Source organism: Cetorhinus maximus, chromosome 20 (assembly GCF_964194155.1).
Source record: "Cetorhinus maximus chromosome 20, sCetMax3.hap1.1, whole genome shotgun sequence".
NCBI classification, from domain to species: Eukaryota; Metazoa; Chordata; class Chondrichthyes; order Lamniformes; family Cetorhinidae; genus Cetorhinus; species Cetorhinus maximus.
The window spans coordinates 43,100,283-43,116,073 of NC_135898.1; the positions used below are offsets into that span (position 1 = coordinate 43,100,283).

Consider the following 15,791-nt stretch of genomic DNA (forward strand, 5'->3'; position numbering starts at 1 on the left):
GATTCACATGGACATGGCTCTGTTGTGAAGCAGCTTACTAATGGTAAGAGGTCTCATTTGATGTCTGGGGTCTGCTTCAGGACATCACGGCCTTGGCCATTGGCTGCTTTGGATGATTGGCGAGTCGGGGGGTGGGGGGAGAGGAAGGTCTAGGTTTGATTAGGCGAGGGAGATGTACTTGGGGTTGGGGGGCTGGAGGAGATGAGGTGGGGAGGGAGTACAGGGGGAGGAGGGTGTAACGGGGGAGAATGCAGAAACTAGGGAGGTAGGTGTCGGGGTAGGAAGATGTGAGGGAAGGAGTGGAGGTTGGGTTGAGGAGGGGAGGGGTCTGGAGCGGGGAGGGTTCTGGAGCGGGATGGGGAGGGATCTGGAGGGGAAGATGTTTGTAGGAGGGGAGGTGTCGGGAGGTGGGAGCAGAGGGGAGGGGAGCAGAGGGGGATGGGGAGAGGGGAGCAGAGAGGGGATGGGGAGAGGGGAGCAGAGGGGGGGGAAGGGAGGGATGGGGAGGAGTCGGGAGGAGCGGTGGGGTCTTGACGGGGCGCGTCTGGAGAGGAGGGCGTTGGGGGGAGTAGTCCGGAGGGGGGAATGGTTGGGAGGGGAGGATGGGGTGGGGAGGGAGAGGATTGGTTGGGAAGGGGGAGGGAAGGCAGGGTATGGTCTGGAGGGAAGGGATGGGTCTGGAGAGGGGGGAGGGGAGGAATCTGGAGGGGAAGGGAGGGATCTGAAGGGGGTTGGGGAGGAGCCTGGAGGCTAGGAGTCTGGAGGGGAGAAGACATGATGGGGAGGGGAGAAGTCTGGAGGGGAAGAGTCAGAAGGGGGAAGGGAAAGAGTCAGGAGTGGGGGAGTACTGGATGAGGGGGCGGGGATGTCCAGGTGAACGTGCAAGGGAGGGGTCTGTGGTGTCAATTACTGCTTCCTGGAGAGCGAACTGAGGGGTGGACGTGCTTGAGGGAATGGTGAATATGGGGGGCCACAGAGTGAGCCGAAAGGGTTGGAGGGTGTGGGTGCATGGTAGCGGTAGAAGGGACGGTGAGGATGGTTGATGGGGATTTGGAGGCAGATAAACAACCCCTTGGGTGGGAAGGAGATCAGGGAGGTCAATGTGGATAGAATAGAATTCTCAGGAAGGTGGGGTAGGTGCACGTTCACCTGGACATCCTGGAGAGAAAAGGGTTCTGGTTGGTAGGTGATGGTGGGGAGGTGGAAGGTGATGCCGGGGGGGAGGGGGTCAACAGTGATGGGGGAAAGGACATGGGTGACTGGAGGAGGAGAAAGTACAGGAGAGCTGAGTAGAAACTTCACAACTACCACGATTGTCGAAATCAAAAGTGAGCGGAACCTCGTGTTGGTTGGGCACAGGTGCTGCAAGGGAGGGCAATAAGTGGGTGGGTGGAGATGCAGGTCAGCTCAGATGGACAGCTGAAAGAGAACCCCAGCAGGCAGCATTCAAAATGTTCAGGACATAGAGATGAGTTTGATGGAGGAAGTCTCCACATCTGTGGGAGAATGCTTGCACAAGGCTCCAAAAGGACCTGCCACACACGCACACATACACTTCTCCCTCCAGAGTCACTCATAGTCTGGCTGTGTGCAGTTGAACTGCTAGTAGGGGGGATGCAGGGGGAGGACTTGGGAAGCCTGTAAATGAAGCTGAAAGACTCCATTAGATATTATTCAGTGAAAATGAATATATTTTCAGATTATAAAGTGACAGAATGTGTTCACTCTTGTGATCAGAAATTCTTAACTTTTCTAGGCCCACTACTTCTTATAGGTACTGCCCTGACATCTACGGACACGGTGGAGACAGTCTGTGCAATGGTTGACCATGTTGCCTCTGATGACTTTGGCATAGTCCTCTGGAGAGCTGATGCCTTGAGAACCCCGGCTTGCTTTGGCTATCCTCCTGTGGGCCAGCTGTTCCCTCTGGGGTGACAGAGGGCGAGTTTGAGGGGGTCACAGGCAAAGGGTATTCAGAGGCAGAGGACAGTCTCTGAGATTCCTGAGTGGATGACCCAGGGGCGTCCAGCTGCAGTTCCTCCTGCCTTCAGGTGCCCGAGGGCCCCGGTCTGACTTCTTGAGAGGAAGGAGCACCTGGTGGAAAGTTGATGTGCCCTGTTTCCCCTCGCATTGCCACTGCAAGAACTCGCCCATGGCAACCGTGATGGAGTGCAGGTCAGCTTGCTTCTCAATGTTCTGTTGGACCGGGGTCTCCATAGTGTCTGTCATCCTTCCCATGGAGACCTCCACACGCACACTTGTGGGCACTATTTCATCAGAGAGCAAGCGGACACACTCCTCCGACTCGCGAGCTGCTCTGTTGAGTGCTTCCAACAGCTCTGCATGATGTTTTCCAGCCTTCTGCTGACTCTCCATGATGAGTTGGAAGGCCGAATCCAGAGGCTCATCATCTGACTCGGACCTCACAGATGCCTCTTCCCCAGCATTCCTCCAAGTGTCAGGGTGCTTGGCTAAATCTGCCCCCTCCTGCTGCAGACATGTGACCACCAGATTGTGAGCCCGAGCCTGCTCTAAATCTAGGTTCCACTGAGGTGTGTATCTCTGCGCTGGTGGAAGGTGTGGGTAAGTACTGTGGAAGATCTTTCAGGCTTCTTATTTCCAGCTTTTCAATGGTGGAGGTGAAGACCTGTATGGAGCTCAGGGACTGGCTGGCTGAGGGTGTCAGTCGGTTGGCAGAGCTCCCTGTCAACCAAAGTAGAGATAATTAGTGCATGGCAGCAGAGTCAAAACCATGAGAGAGAGCACTCTTAGCTGCGTTGAGAGAGAGATGATATGGTGCGGGATTCTCACATGGGGGTGTTCACTGCTGACCTCACTGTCACCGCAGGCACGTACCATCTCCAAACCAGTCAGTATGATTGCATGCTCTCAAAGTGAGTGTGGGGCTTAATGTGGGCCTCTCCACCTCCCCCCGGTCTGGGGCCTCTCCACCACCTCCCCCTGGTCTGGGGCCTCTTTGGCCACCTCTTCCCCCGCCCTGGGGCCTCTCCATGTTGTTGTGAGTCAGCTTCTTCTGCATGAAAACAGATGGAGTGAGTGTGAGCAGGATGCGTGGCACCGCGTGGAATGTTTACATGGTGAGCAGAGACATGGATGGGACGAGGATGCGAGCTCCAGAAGATATGAGCCTGATGGAGGTGTGAAGGCGTGTGTGAGATGTAGTGGTGTCCCTTGAGGTGCGAATCCCTGTGGATGTGTGATAGGTTTGACAGTGAGAGAGTTGAAAGTGATGAGATGGTTGACTCACCCTGGTGGAACAGATGAGAGCAAACACCCTCTTCCTGCACTGAATTGTTGACTTCCTCTGTGCTCCAATGGCACTGAACACCGCTGCCAGCACCACCTCCCAGGCCAGATTGGTGACTCTGGTGGACCTCCTTCGGCCAGAGTGGGGGTAGAGGACATTGCAGCAGCCTTCCACTGCATCCAGCAGGCGTAACTAAACTTGGGGGTTGCCATCTTCTTTGCTTTCGGGGCCATCTGTTGCCTGGTGCAGTCCTGGTCTGAAGACTTGAAGTAGGCATGCACACTGGTGCTTTTTAAATATGGCACCCAGAGCGAGGAAGCACTGAGGTCATGACATGGTGGGCATATCCGAGCTTACCCGCCAGTGAGTCAGTGTGTTCCCCGCGAATGCATAATTAATGAGGTGGAATGGGATGATACGGCTCAAGAAGCCACCATTGCGACTGGCAGGTAAAATGTACTTTTCCCTGCCCGCTACCACACTTTGTGCAAATCTGGAACGATTCCGCCCATAGATTTGGATTTGGATATCGGGAGTACAATCTCAAAATTTGAAAATGACACAAGAACAGGAGTTTTGGCAAACAGTGAAAAACTACGTAAAAGGCTTCAAGAAGAATGTTTAGCCAATGGGCAGAAAGGTGGCTTTGCGGTTGAATGTGGATTGTGTGACAGTATCTTTTGGGAGAAACTACAAGTAAAAGGAGTATGTGAGCTTCCAACTATATATTCGCTCCGTCACCAAGGCCACCTAATTCCACCTCTATGACATTGCCCATCTCTGCCGCAGTTCAGGTTCATTTGTGGAAACCCTCATCCATGCCTTTGTTATCTCTAGACAGGACTATTCCAATGCTTTACTGGCCAAGCTTCCATCCTCCACCCTCTACAAAATTAGCTCATCCATGTTGCCCATATCCTAACTCAGACCAAGTCCCATTTGCCCATCACCGCTGTACTGTCCAATGTTGGCTCCTGGTCTGGTAATGCCTCGATTTTAAAATTCCCGTCCTTGTTTTCAAATCCCTCCTGGGCCTCACCCCTCCCTATCTTTGTAACATCTTCAAACTCTCTCAAGATCTCGCCTCTCCTATTCTGTCCCCAATTTTAATCGTTCCATTATTGGCAGCCATATCTTCAGCTGACTCGGCCCTAATATCTGGAATTCCTACCCCTCCTTCTTTAACACACTCCTTAAAAACTAACTCATGGCCAAGCATTTTGGTCATCTATCCTAATTTCTCCTTACATGGCACAGTTTCAAATTTTATTTGATAATGCTCCTTTGAAGGACATTACATTATAAACACTTATATAAATGCAAGCCATTATATTAATGGAAGGAGACTTATGGGTGTGGATAAACAGTGACACTTTGGGCTCACAAACGTAATTCCTTGAATTAAGAATGCAGAAAAATAAAGGCAAAATTGAAGCAGAGACTTATGAGTGAAAAGGGAGCAGTGAGATTAGTTTTTGATTATAACGGCCCTTTGGTAGAGCAAACATAATGACCTGTTTCTTCTGTTTCTGTGCAGTGGATTTCTGTGGTTCTGTAGATTTGCAGATATAACACCTCTTTACATCTCGAGATAAAGATCCTCCTTATATTACGTACCTCCTTGTAACATGAAGGAAATTTTCATAATTGTACATTTGATCCATTTAAAAATTAATATGGCATATTAAAAAAATATCCTATTCAGTAATTAAGCATTGTCACAATTTGTTTTCAACTTCAGTTGACAATTATCCAATAGGCCTTATCTGTGATAGATTCTTATGGCTTCGTAAAGCTGATAAAATACATTTTCAGCTATTCATTTGAGCTTGGAACCTGGAATTACTTTTCCTGACTTCTCTCTTCAAGCATCCTAGAAACAGTTTTTAATAGTATTAACACAATAAAGTCTTTATTACCTGTGTAAATTTCTATACTGCCATCATGGCCCCTTTTAAGAGTTTGATAATGGATAAGAACTATATTTATCAGGCAGTCTTCACATTTTATGGCTTGTGACAATCTAATTCTGAACTACACCTTGGTTTTTCTCCTGTCAGTGACATTTCTTTTATGCACAGAGAAACATTTAACAGCTCTGGTTTTATGTTATGTTTTGCCGTGCTTTTCTGTACAGTTTGCCTTAGTTTACTATTTTCTTGGTTTACAAAGTGATTGCTGCATGACATTGTTAGTTGGTTAATTAAGAGCTCCAGAGCCTGAGCTAGATTTTTATATGGATAGATTAATAGTCTTGCTATGACATGGCTTGAGAGCTCGAAGTTTTTCCTGTCTCCACGTTGGAAAGAAATTATTTTGACCAGACTGCTCTTGAGATCCAGCTAAAAAAGAGCATTCAAAATCAAATCAGACTGTCCTGACTGATGATTTAGAAAGTATAACCTTATTGGGTTTGGGGAGAAGTTCTTCCACTTTACATTCTATTTACAAGACCAACCGGCAGGCAGGATAAAATAATAGCTGACAAAATGACTGTTGTACAACTGAGGTAAACCTTGGCAGTTATGCTGTCATCAATTAAAATTCTGATTTTGCCAATACTCATCCAGAATTCAGATTTGGCAAGGATTCTTTAGCAAATAATGAGCTGATGATATCAGGAGCCCTCCCATTAACATGATTCCCCAAAGCTTGTGAACAGTTTAATAGAGGATTCTCTTCTTCTGAGGTTCCTCAAACAAAGCTTTCATCCCACAGCTATATAGCAGTAGCCTTCACATAAGTTTGCAGTTGCAGAGGTACAGACTGCTCTTAGCAAGCAGGGCTCTGACATAAAAAATGGTGACGCTGCTAAACCATCTGAGGTTGCTAGATTATTGTGTTTTTTCTAGTGCAATGAAGATGGTGATTATTTACCTTTAATTCAAGAGGGAAGCCTAGGGATCTGCAAGGGGGAGAGACATCCCTGTAGATTCCTGAGAACATTCCAGTACTTGTAAGTGAAAATTCTGTCCATTGTTGACATTTTCCATCCCTGGATTTTTCCCTTTTCACCACTTATGTGGACATCCATTGGATTGCTTAAAGAATTTGTCTTCATCTGGATCTGAGATTATATGGGGCAGTTTAGTTACTTAAGTTATCAAAGTTTCCAAACTTTTAGAGTTAACTTTCAGGATGCAAGAATGTTTTGGAAAACCACAATTAATTGCCATGCTACATGATTTGAATTTCAGATTAAGGAATCATAATTTGTTGGGTTAGGATTTTTAATGTTGGAATCCTGTTACAATGCCGTGTATGTTTTAGTTTGTAAGTGAGAGCAACTGTTACTAATTGGGGAAAGATTAGGGAATTATTCTTAAGTATATAAGAACTGGTTTGCACCAGTGTTGGGCGAGGGGGGGGAGGTGGGCGAGCGGTGGGGGTAAGAGGACTGCCTATGCTCTGTGGTTTTGTGAATATACCTATGTTAAGGAAAGGACTGGCTCTGGATTCATCCTTTACTCAATGTCCCAACAGTGACTTTAACAAAGATACAGAATCTCTCACCAACCTGCCTAAACTACTGGTAAATCATATTTTAACTAAGTAGAGAACTTCTTTTTTTAAAAAAAAGCATTGAAACTATCTTTTCCAAAGATGGCATCCCTGACACTCATGATTTGCCATAATTTTTTCGTGTTAAGGAGATTGGCAAAAGAATCACGATTGTTTCCACCTCGCCTCCCTCCACCTCTCCGCCATCGCATCTCCTCTTCCACCTCCTACCCTGCTCCCGCCCCACCACTATCACTACTCAACCTTGCCATCTTTCCTTACCACCCCTCACTTCACCAAGAAAATCAAGTGAGGATAGGAAACCCAATATGGCTATAGCTGCCATCAACTTTTCTCCATAACATTAATACATAGAAAATCAGGAAATATTCCCTTATGGCCTAGAGTACTGATACTAGTTGCACTGTGGAGTGGGGTGGCTAAAATCAGGAAACTCAGCACAGACCTCTGATTAACCTGGGACCATACTAGTCTTTATGGCACCTGCCAGTTCATTTTTCCACAGGGCCATCAAGGAGCTACAATGGAGATCTCTATTTCAAGGAATCATTTGTTTTTCTGGTGATAGCATCTTGGATAAACCCATCATTGAATAGATTTGTGATTTTGTTTTTTTAGTTGTAACTGATCCAGATTCTCTTGGGCAAAAATGGAGCCATTCTCGCATATTTTTTAACTTAGTCTGACAGTTCCAAACTGATCAAATTATTGCTGCCCTAATATTCGGTCACTGTCCCTCATCTCTAATTGTTCATATTACTTTTGGTTTAATTCATTTGAATGTTGTGATTGATTGATTGAATGAGGAAGAGCATTAACTGCCTAATTTGTATTGTATTGTATTCCTCTGAGAAATTCAGCTCCCATACAGTGCTCTTTATGACCTAGTATATATTAAAGCTTTGCATCTGTGTTCAATCTACTCTATTTAAACTTTGTCATTATCTTCATTGGTCAAGGACTGAACTGTAATTCAGAATTAAGCCCTTATGTATAGAAGATATGGGAAAATCATTTAACTAGCTTTGCTGGTACAAAGCAGTTAGTGTCCTAAGTTACTTTCTTACTTGTAACTAAGTTACTTTGTTTAGAATCTTCCTTTATGAAGATTGCTTTACATTCAAAGATTAAGGAAGGTTGAAGGTGTTTCTTAAATTCAATATCCAAGAAATATACAGAATATTTTCTGAAATGCCATGTTTTTCTGTTTAGTTCCATAAAGAATTATTACTCGAGTATACATTACACAATACTTCCAAGCCATGCATAGTAATTTTTACATGTGGGTGAGTCCAGAACAATGGGGCATAAATATGTTGGCCACTATCAGGTTAAATAAGGGATTTCATTTCAGAGAGTGATGAGAGTGTGCATTGTGCTGCCAGCTGGAACTGTTGACCCATTTAAGGGGAGGCTTGATTTGTACAGGTGGGGAAAAAAGAATACTGCAAAATGGAGGCAGGGTGGAAAATGTAATTACTCTGGGAGGATGCAGTGGATTTTAACCACTGACACATTGGACCAAACTGTATGTTTCTGTGCAGTAATTCTATATATGTAGTTGACACCATAATCATTTTATATTTCTTTTATTGTTTGGAATGTATTTATTGCATATCTCGGTGTGCTCGAATACTTTATGTCAACACATGGTGTGGAACTGCATTCATACATAGGCCTGACCAAGTGAGGATGGCAGTTGGGTTTCTGTGACATAAGGGAAAATTCTCATGGTCATTTTCTGGTGATGGCCTGCAAATCACCAGATTTTTTTGAATTTGGCTTTACAGCAGGGTGGGATTCGAAATTTCAACCTCTGGATTGTTAGGCCAGTACCAACCACTGGGCTACTCATTTACAAACTTGTTCCACCACACTGTTGTTCTGTATCAAACACTGCCACAATAATATAATCCATGTCTGATAAAACTGTACGTGCATTTACTACTGTACTCATTTGACATTTAGCTGTTACCAGTTTTCTGCAGTTCAATTCAGATAATATTAGTTGTTTCTGGTCCTTACCTGACTTAACAGCTGGGACTTAAACAGCTTAGACTACCGTTCCTGGATTTGTGCATATTGTGTACCCTTGTGATTTTATTTAAATGTGCGGAGCATACTATTTTGAAGTAAGAATATTATGGTTTTATACCTGTAATGCCAGATTGAAAGTGCATTCAAGTTCAAGCTTCAAAGGGACATTCTGTCACTTGAACACCTTTTGATCTACCTGTCTAAAATAGCTAGAGGATTACAGTAGTACAATATTTATTATAGATTTGTAGGACGATTCATTACACTAAAGAGCACGGTGTCTTTCTTACAAATTAATTCAAAAAAGTGCTGAAAATTGATGTGATATACCCGATGTGTAATTATTTTATACTTTTTTTTTTAACTATGCAGGTGAAGCTGTTATTCACAAAAACGGTAGAGGAACGACAACAGCATCCCATGGGCAATAGTTCAACCACAGTAACGCCAGATGTTAGTGATAATGAACCAGAGGACTATAGATACTCGGACACCACTGACTCTGACCCAGAGAATGAACCTTTTGATGAAGATCAGCATACACAGATAACAAAAGTCTGAAATATTTTTATGGGAAAATTAAAACTGCGAGAAAAAGGAAACAAACTTGAATAAACTGAAAGCAAGTACCTTTTTTAATGGCAATAGGACAATGTGTCAAGTAAAATGCTACACCAATTATAGGAACAATGATCTTTTCCTGACCAATGTTGTTTAGCCCCATATACACATCATCGAGGTTTTGACACTGTTGTCCAATGAAAAGAGATTGCGTAGATATGTTATATGTATACATTTTTGTGTGTCAAATGGCACATAAAAACGCAATCAGGAAAAAGAGGCACTTTCCCATTTAATTCCAGTTTTATAAAAAGTGGAGACAGATCTGGTGTGTACGTAGGGAATTTTTTCCTTTTGTGTTACGTTGCCAACAGTAGGTGCTAACTTACCTGTACAAAGGGTTTGTGCCCTGCCCCTTTAAATCCATCTAACAACAGATCAGTCTGTTATCAGCTAGGAGGATTTGTGAAAAGGTTTGCATAAAATGCATGTTTTGGGAAAAGGGATTAGAAAGGATGCACAGAAAGGAAAAAAAATCCATACTCTGGTTCCAGTACCACCTACAGCTCATTGCACCTTTCTAGAAGGCATTAAGCCTAGGAGATTGTGCAATCTGCTGCTACTGCTGCTTGCTTTTTGTGCTTTCAAAGCACACTGGTGCTAGAAAAGGCAGCTGGATTGAGGAATTCTTTCTGGGAGGAGGCTTGAACCTCAGATAAAATAAAAACAACTTACTGGCCCACAGATGTCCAGAATGTGGAGTCCATGTAGGGAAAATTTTCAAGTTTTTTCCTTCCTTTCTTAGGGGATGTTACAAGCTGGAGTCCCTTGGTAATAATGGCTTAATCTTATAAATGTGGCAGCATGCCCGCTCAAAGTTAAACAGTTAATGTAAAAAGGAGAATTTTACAATGATTTAATAAGTTAGCTAGAATTATTTTAATTGGTGCTGCTCCATTATGTCCTGTGTAACCAAGGCCAGTGCTTGAAGTTGATCACTCTTTTGTTAGTACTGTTTTGGACTTTAAGTCAGTATCTATATAAATTACCCTCATTACGTTTATGTAGTACTAGCTGTTTTATTTCTGTTGGCAAGATGCCTTCTTTCTCCAAATCTAGTATTGGCATATGATATGTGGTAAGGGAAAATTTGGATTGGGAGTATGCAGCATGTTTAGGTGATATGTGTCACATGCATAACGTATGTTGCGTGCAAGTAAACAGGGAAAACTGTTGCAACTGATGTTTCAACAGGGTAAGCAGGTTTTGACAAAAGGTCACAGTATGCACAGGATTTTAACATTAAAAATAAGAGATTTTGCATTCATATCTAGGAAGCTGTGTATACGTTACTCATCTGTAACAGCATGAAATGAAGTCTGGTGTGCTCTGTTGGTTAATGTGTTAAACCGGTAGTCGTCGTCATTTCCTGTAATTGTAGAAAAATAGAACTGCATACTCCCATGGGGCCCAGCCAAATGGAGTTACACAGACGTGGTAAAAGTCTGTTGTGAGAATCCCTTTGTGTCCTCTTTCAAGAGGGAAAAGTAGACTGTTATAGATGGGGAAAACTGTATTTTGCTGGAGGGTTATTGCATTAAATTGTATCTATTATTTTCTTTACTTCAGCACTAAATTTAATATGCTTGGCCATTTGGTGATGGACAACTACAATTACAAACATTACATCCAGTTTGGGCTGGAAGTAACTTCCCAAAACATTTAGTGTTGGTTAGTGTCTAGATGTTTCAGTTCTGGTGTCTGTCCTTGCTAAAAACCATGAATCTTTTAAATCTTTCTTTGTAGTGGCGCTTTAAAACTGTCCAAAAGCTAATGTGAAGAGCATGAGTTGTGCAGTGAAAGAGAAATGGACAATTGTAGCTCAAGAGGGAAGGAATATAGGTTTATAGATCAAATGACAAGCTTCTGTTGACAGTTTTCTTTTATTGATGGAACGTTCCTTTTAATGTTTTTTATTGATTCCCCCCCCCCCCCCCCCCCCGGGTCCCTTTCAAAATCCCTTCACTTCTGTTGCTCACAACTGAACATTTGAGACATGCCACTTTTGAAGAGTTTCCTTATGTATATCATCTTTCATAAAGACGTTTACCACTATATCTTTTTATATTGATAATAAAAGGAAATTTTGACAACCAGGAGCAGGCAATAAAAGCCAGTTTGTAAAAGGTGCACAAAAACAAGTGAAGGAAAACTTTCCTGCCTTACATGCCTTGGAAATACTTAGCTTGGCTTCAGGCAAAGTATTTATACAGCTTTATTTTCCCTTTAACATTAGGGGGCAAAGAGACGGCCCTTTCATCTTCAGGACACTGAAAATAAAATTCTCAGTGTCACTTGGAACGCTAAGGAGCCGGGGTAAGAGCAGCTGCATATTGTACCGGGCTTTTGCACTGTAAGAGTTTTTTCATTTTCTGTTGAAAATTGAGGGTGTATTGGGGTCCATAAACAACTTTTCCAAACCTTCTAAAGGCCTTGCATGCTGAAGGTGGGAAAGGTGGTAATAGTATGTTTTCATATTCTTGTATTGATACCATCCCTGTAGAGCCAGACATGCGTTACTTTGACTGAAAAAGTTGTCCAGTCTCTTTTTTTATTTATGACAGTATTCATAATTAGTCTGGTAAATACATTCTGTAGGTTATCTCTCTTGAGTTTCCAGACTATACGCTTAATAAAAAATTCTTTGGATGTGCAGCAGCTTAATGTCTGAAATTGTTTGTTGACAGCATCACTGTAAAGGAATTTACTTGGCCATCCTTAGTCATCTGTAGCCCCACTGAATTATATTTGCCACAGTAAATCTTAAAGGGCAGTTGCATGGGTGGCCTCAGGGGTCCTGCACTGTGGCACAAGATATGGGCTGAGTGGATTTCACAGGCAGCATCAAATATCCAAGTTTCAGCTTTAAAATATTCATAAGGTGCCAGTGTGAGAGTCCATGTCATTAGTAATACCAGATTTGTGCAATATGTTTAACAAAGCCTGTGGTTGCCACAAAGTGCCTCTTGTTTACTTAAAATACTGTTCAAAATTCTGTCATCATGCATGCAGATGGAAAAGGTGGAACTGTGCACTATAAAGGGGCTTCACTGCAGTGTAGGACAAAGCTGCCTGCTGCTCTGCCTGTTCAGATTTGGATTTCGTTTCATATAGAATATGTATACAAAAATATATTTTCAGCCTGTAAAACAGCCTTTTCCATTTCAGCCTGTTAAAGATACTATTGTGCTGTGCAGCTATTTGCTCTGTGTGTAATGCTATGCACTGAGAATACACAAAAAGTAAACCAACAAATGTAAATTGTACAGATTATTGATGCTCATAAAATCCGATGTCTATTTGTTATTGTATGTGTTGTTTGTTAACTACCCTTTATCTTACTGTTATAAACGCCACTTTAAAATGATTAAAGATTAAAGTCTCATTCTTGTCATTGTGCAGTGGTCATAGTATTTAACCTCAAGTGTTCCATCTTGAATGGTTATATTTGCCTTCATAATCCTGTCTTTGCTAAAATAATGTAATTTTGTGGTAGAAAGAGGACAAAAGTATTATACCTTAAGTACTATATCTTAAGATTTTAAATCTCTTTTACATACAAGGAATCTGAGTATCCACTGTTTTGATTGAGAAAATCTGATGGGTTTAATATGATAGAAAAATTACTTCGGTAACATGGCAGTTGTAGGTAAAAATGCCTACGAGTGCTGTGACCGGCATTACCAGCTTAAAATGACCAGTATTTTTCACCTTTACATCCAATCCACACCCCTTCCCCCACCCCCATTAATTTTTCCCACCGAAAATAAATATTGTAAAGCTCTTTTGGTCCTTCTTAGTTCACTCATCTAGGAAAATGCCTATTCTTTCATCCAACCGCTCTTGACCAACTCCACGGTTTACACTTCCATTTTTCTACCTGGCTGTCTGTTCAGTTTACTAATTGTTCTTTGTGTGAAGCTTTTGACATTCCTCAATCAATCCTCTTATCCACAACAAAAAATTGTATTTATATTGTGCCCTTACCAGAGTAAAACCTCCCACCAGCTGTTAAGGTTTGTCTAGAAGTTGTGGTTCAGACTTAACTCTACTGTTTAATATCTTGTATTGTTTTATGTTTCCCTGTTATGCCTTCTTTCAAAGCTGAAAAAAATCCAGGTTTCTCTGGTCTTTCTTTATTGGTCCCTGGTTCACTGATACTAGGGGTCATCCTTGTTCTGCACCAATTCCACAGCTTGACTGTTACCCTGGTGGTTTGTAATCAGTATGGTTTGACCACAGCACTGTAAAGTTACAGCATGCCATCCTCTGACTTGTAGTAATTCAGCCATGTACTTCAGTTTTCTAGTTGCTATGTTTACTGCTGCTCCACAGTGACTAATATGAAGTCTACTAACATCCCTCGTTCTCTTTCAGCTTCCTAGGTCAGTGTCATCCAGAATGTACATATGATAGGTTATTTTTCTTCTAACGTACAGTATTTCAAATTGATTTTCATCTGCCAGTGTTTCACTAAAAACATAAAAAATAGACACAGGAGTAGGCCAGATGGCCCCTTGAGCCTGATCTGCCACTCAGTAAGATCATTTGATGATGATCTACTTCAACTCCACTTTCCTGTCCAACCTTCATATCCCTCAATTCCTTCAGATTCCAAGAATCTATTCAGCCAATAACATTGATCGGTGAGAGTTTGTTTTGTACTTATCAGGGATTTCCAACTCATTCATGTTAAAGTCATTAGCAACTTAGATTATCTCTGCTATTGTATTGCATGCCACTTTGGAGGGGATACTTGAGTGTAAAGTCCAAAGTGGGAAAAATGTTTTGCTCCATCCAGACTACATAATATGTTTCTGTTGTGGATTTCCTTCTCCCACCACCATTCTTCCACTCCAGCCACCACCACCCTATAAATCCTCTGCTTAATGATATAAGAAGTTCCTTCTCCTATAGCCCAGGAGGAAATTGACCAGTATAATCAATGCACTATGACCCTCAAGCTTCTTCCAATAGTTATCAGCTTATTGTTTTTAAATATATGACTTGACCACCCCAACCCCATTCCCAATCAGTTACTCTGCTCAAAAGTTATCATTGAGAATATTTATTTTATATTAATTTTCCATTTTTGTTCTGTTAAGATTTTCACTTCTTCTCACCTCTTCTCATATATCGTACTGAAACAATTTCTTGTTACATTCATTATCTGCTGCAATCATATTTCCTGGTTCCTCTTTACCCCTTTGACCACTTATATAACCTATTTCTGAAGGTTCACATTTATCTCAGTGCCTTCTCTTTCACCCTGCAAACTCTGAGGAATGTTTTCCTTCAGATCCTCATAATAATCTATTCATACCTGTTTAGTCTGTTGCTGAACATAGGTATACTTCGTGGTTCATTAAGTTACTAACATTTTGTTTCTTTCCACTTCTCCCACCCCCAATTCAAATTGTTTCTTCCATCTTTTGCTTAAATGTAGTCTTTTTGTCAAATTGTGTACCTGGCTTCACCTGGCTTCTGGACCTCAGCCATGTTAAATAACAGATAATGCCATATTATAATCACTCACCCAGGGGTACCACTACTTCCATTCCTTGCACACTATCTGAATCGCTTTCCATTACCAAATTGAGATGTGAATTGCTTCTGTTGCTTTTCAGATGTGCTGGGCCACAACTCTTAACATTCACTAACCTTAACTCTAAACCACCTGACACTCCCAATTTATATTGGTTGGTTAAAACACCTCATTATTGTAAACCTGGAATATTATTTGAGACCCTAATTAAAATGTAGGGATTGATCTAGCCACTTGGCAATTTGCCATTTATTGAAATATTTGATGCATTATTTGATAATGTTTGTCCTAGTCTAATTTGATGTGGCTGAATTTCCTATCAAGCAGATATATTTTCTGATCAGGTAATTGACTAGTAATGAAAAATGCCCAGTGCATTTCTAGGATTGTGAAGGCAAAGGGTTAAGTGTTCTTTTTTCATTTTGTTATTTTCTGCTATTATGTTCTTGTTTGCGGGAGGTGGGGGGAGGTGTCAGTACTACTGCACAATTGTATCATTTATAAAATCTGAAACCATTTTCCTTACTAATCTTTTAACATACAATAGAATTAGGCTACCATCCAAAACTTGGTTGGGAACATAAGCATAAAAAATTATTCCTATGAGTTTTTTAGTTGGAGCAGCTGCATGATCTCTGTACATTAGGGTTTGCAGATTCCCTTCTCAGGTCATGTTTTTCTGTCAGCAACAAACTCTGACTGTCGTAGAAAATTCTTTTAAGAATTTTTCAAAAGCTATTTTCCTCATTTACAAAATCATTGTGATTTAGTTTATATCTGTTTTTCTATTTTGAGCAG

At 41.9% G+C, this 15,791-nt stretch overlaps 1 protein-coding gene across 3 annotated transcripts in view; it reads left to right on the top strand.

The window, feature by feature from the left end:
- Positions 1-12,833, top strand: part of ptenb (phosphatase and tensin homolog B) — a 171,356-nt gene extending 158,523 nt beyond the window's left edge. For all 3 annotated transcript variants that reach the window (XM_078565953.1, XM_078565951.1, XM_078565954.1), the window contains one exon: positions 9,200-12,833. In XM_078565953.1, coding sequence (XP_078422079.1) covers positions 9,200-9,388 — 189 coding nt within the window. In that variant the 3' untranslated portion in view covers positions 9,389-12,833. The remainder of the gene's footprint in view (positions 1-9,199) is intronic.
- Positions 12,834-15,791: the final 2,958 nt, after the last annotated feature.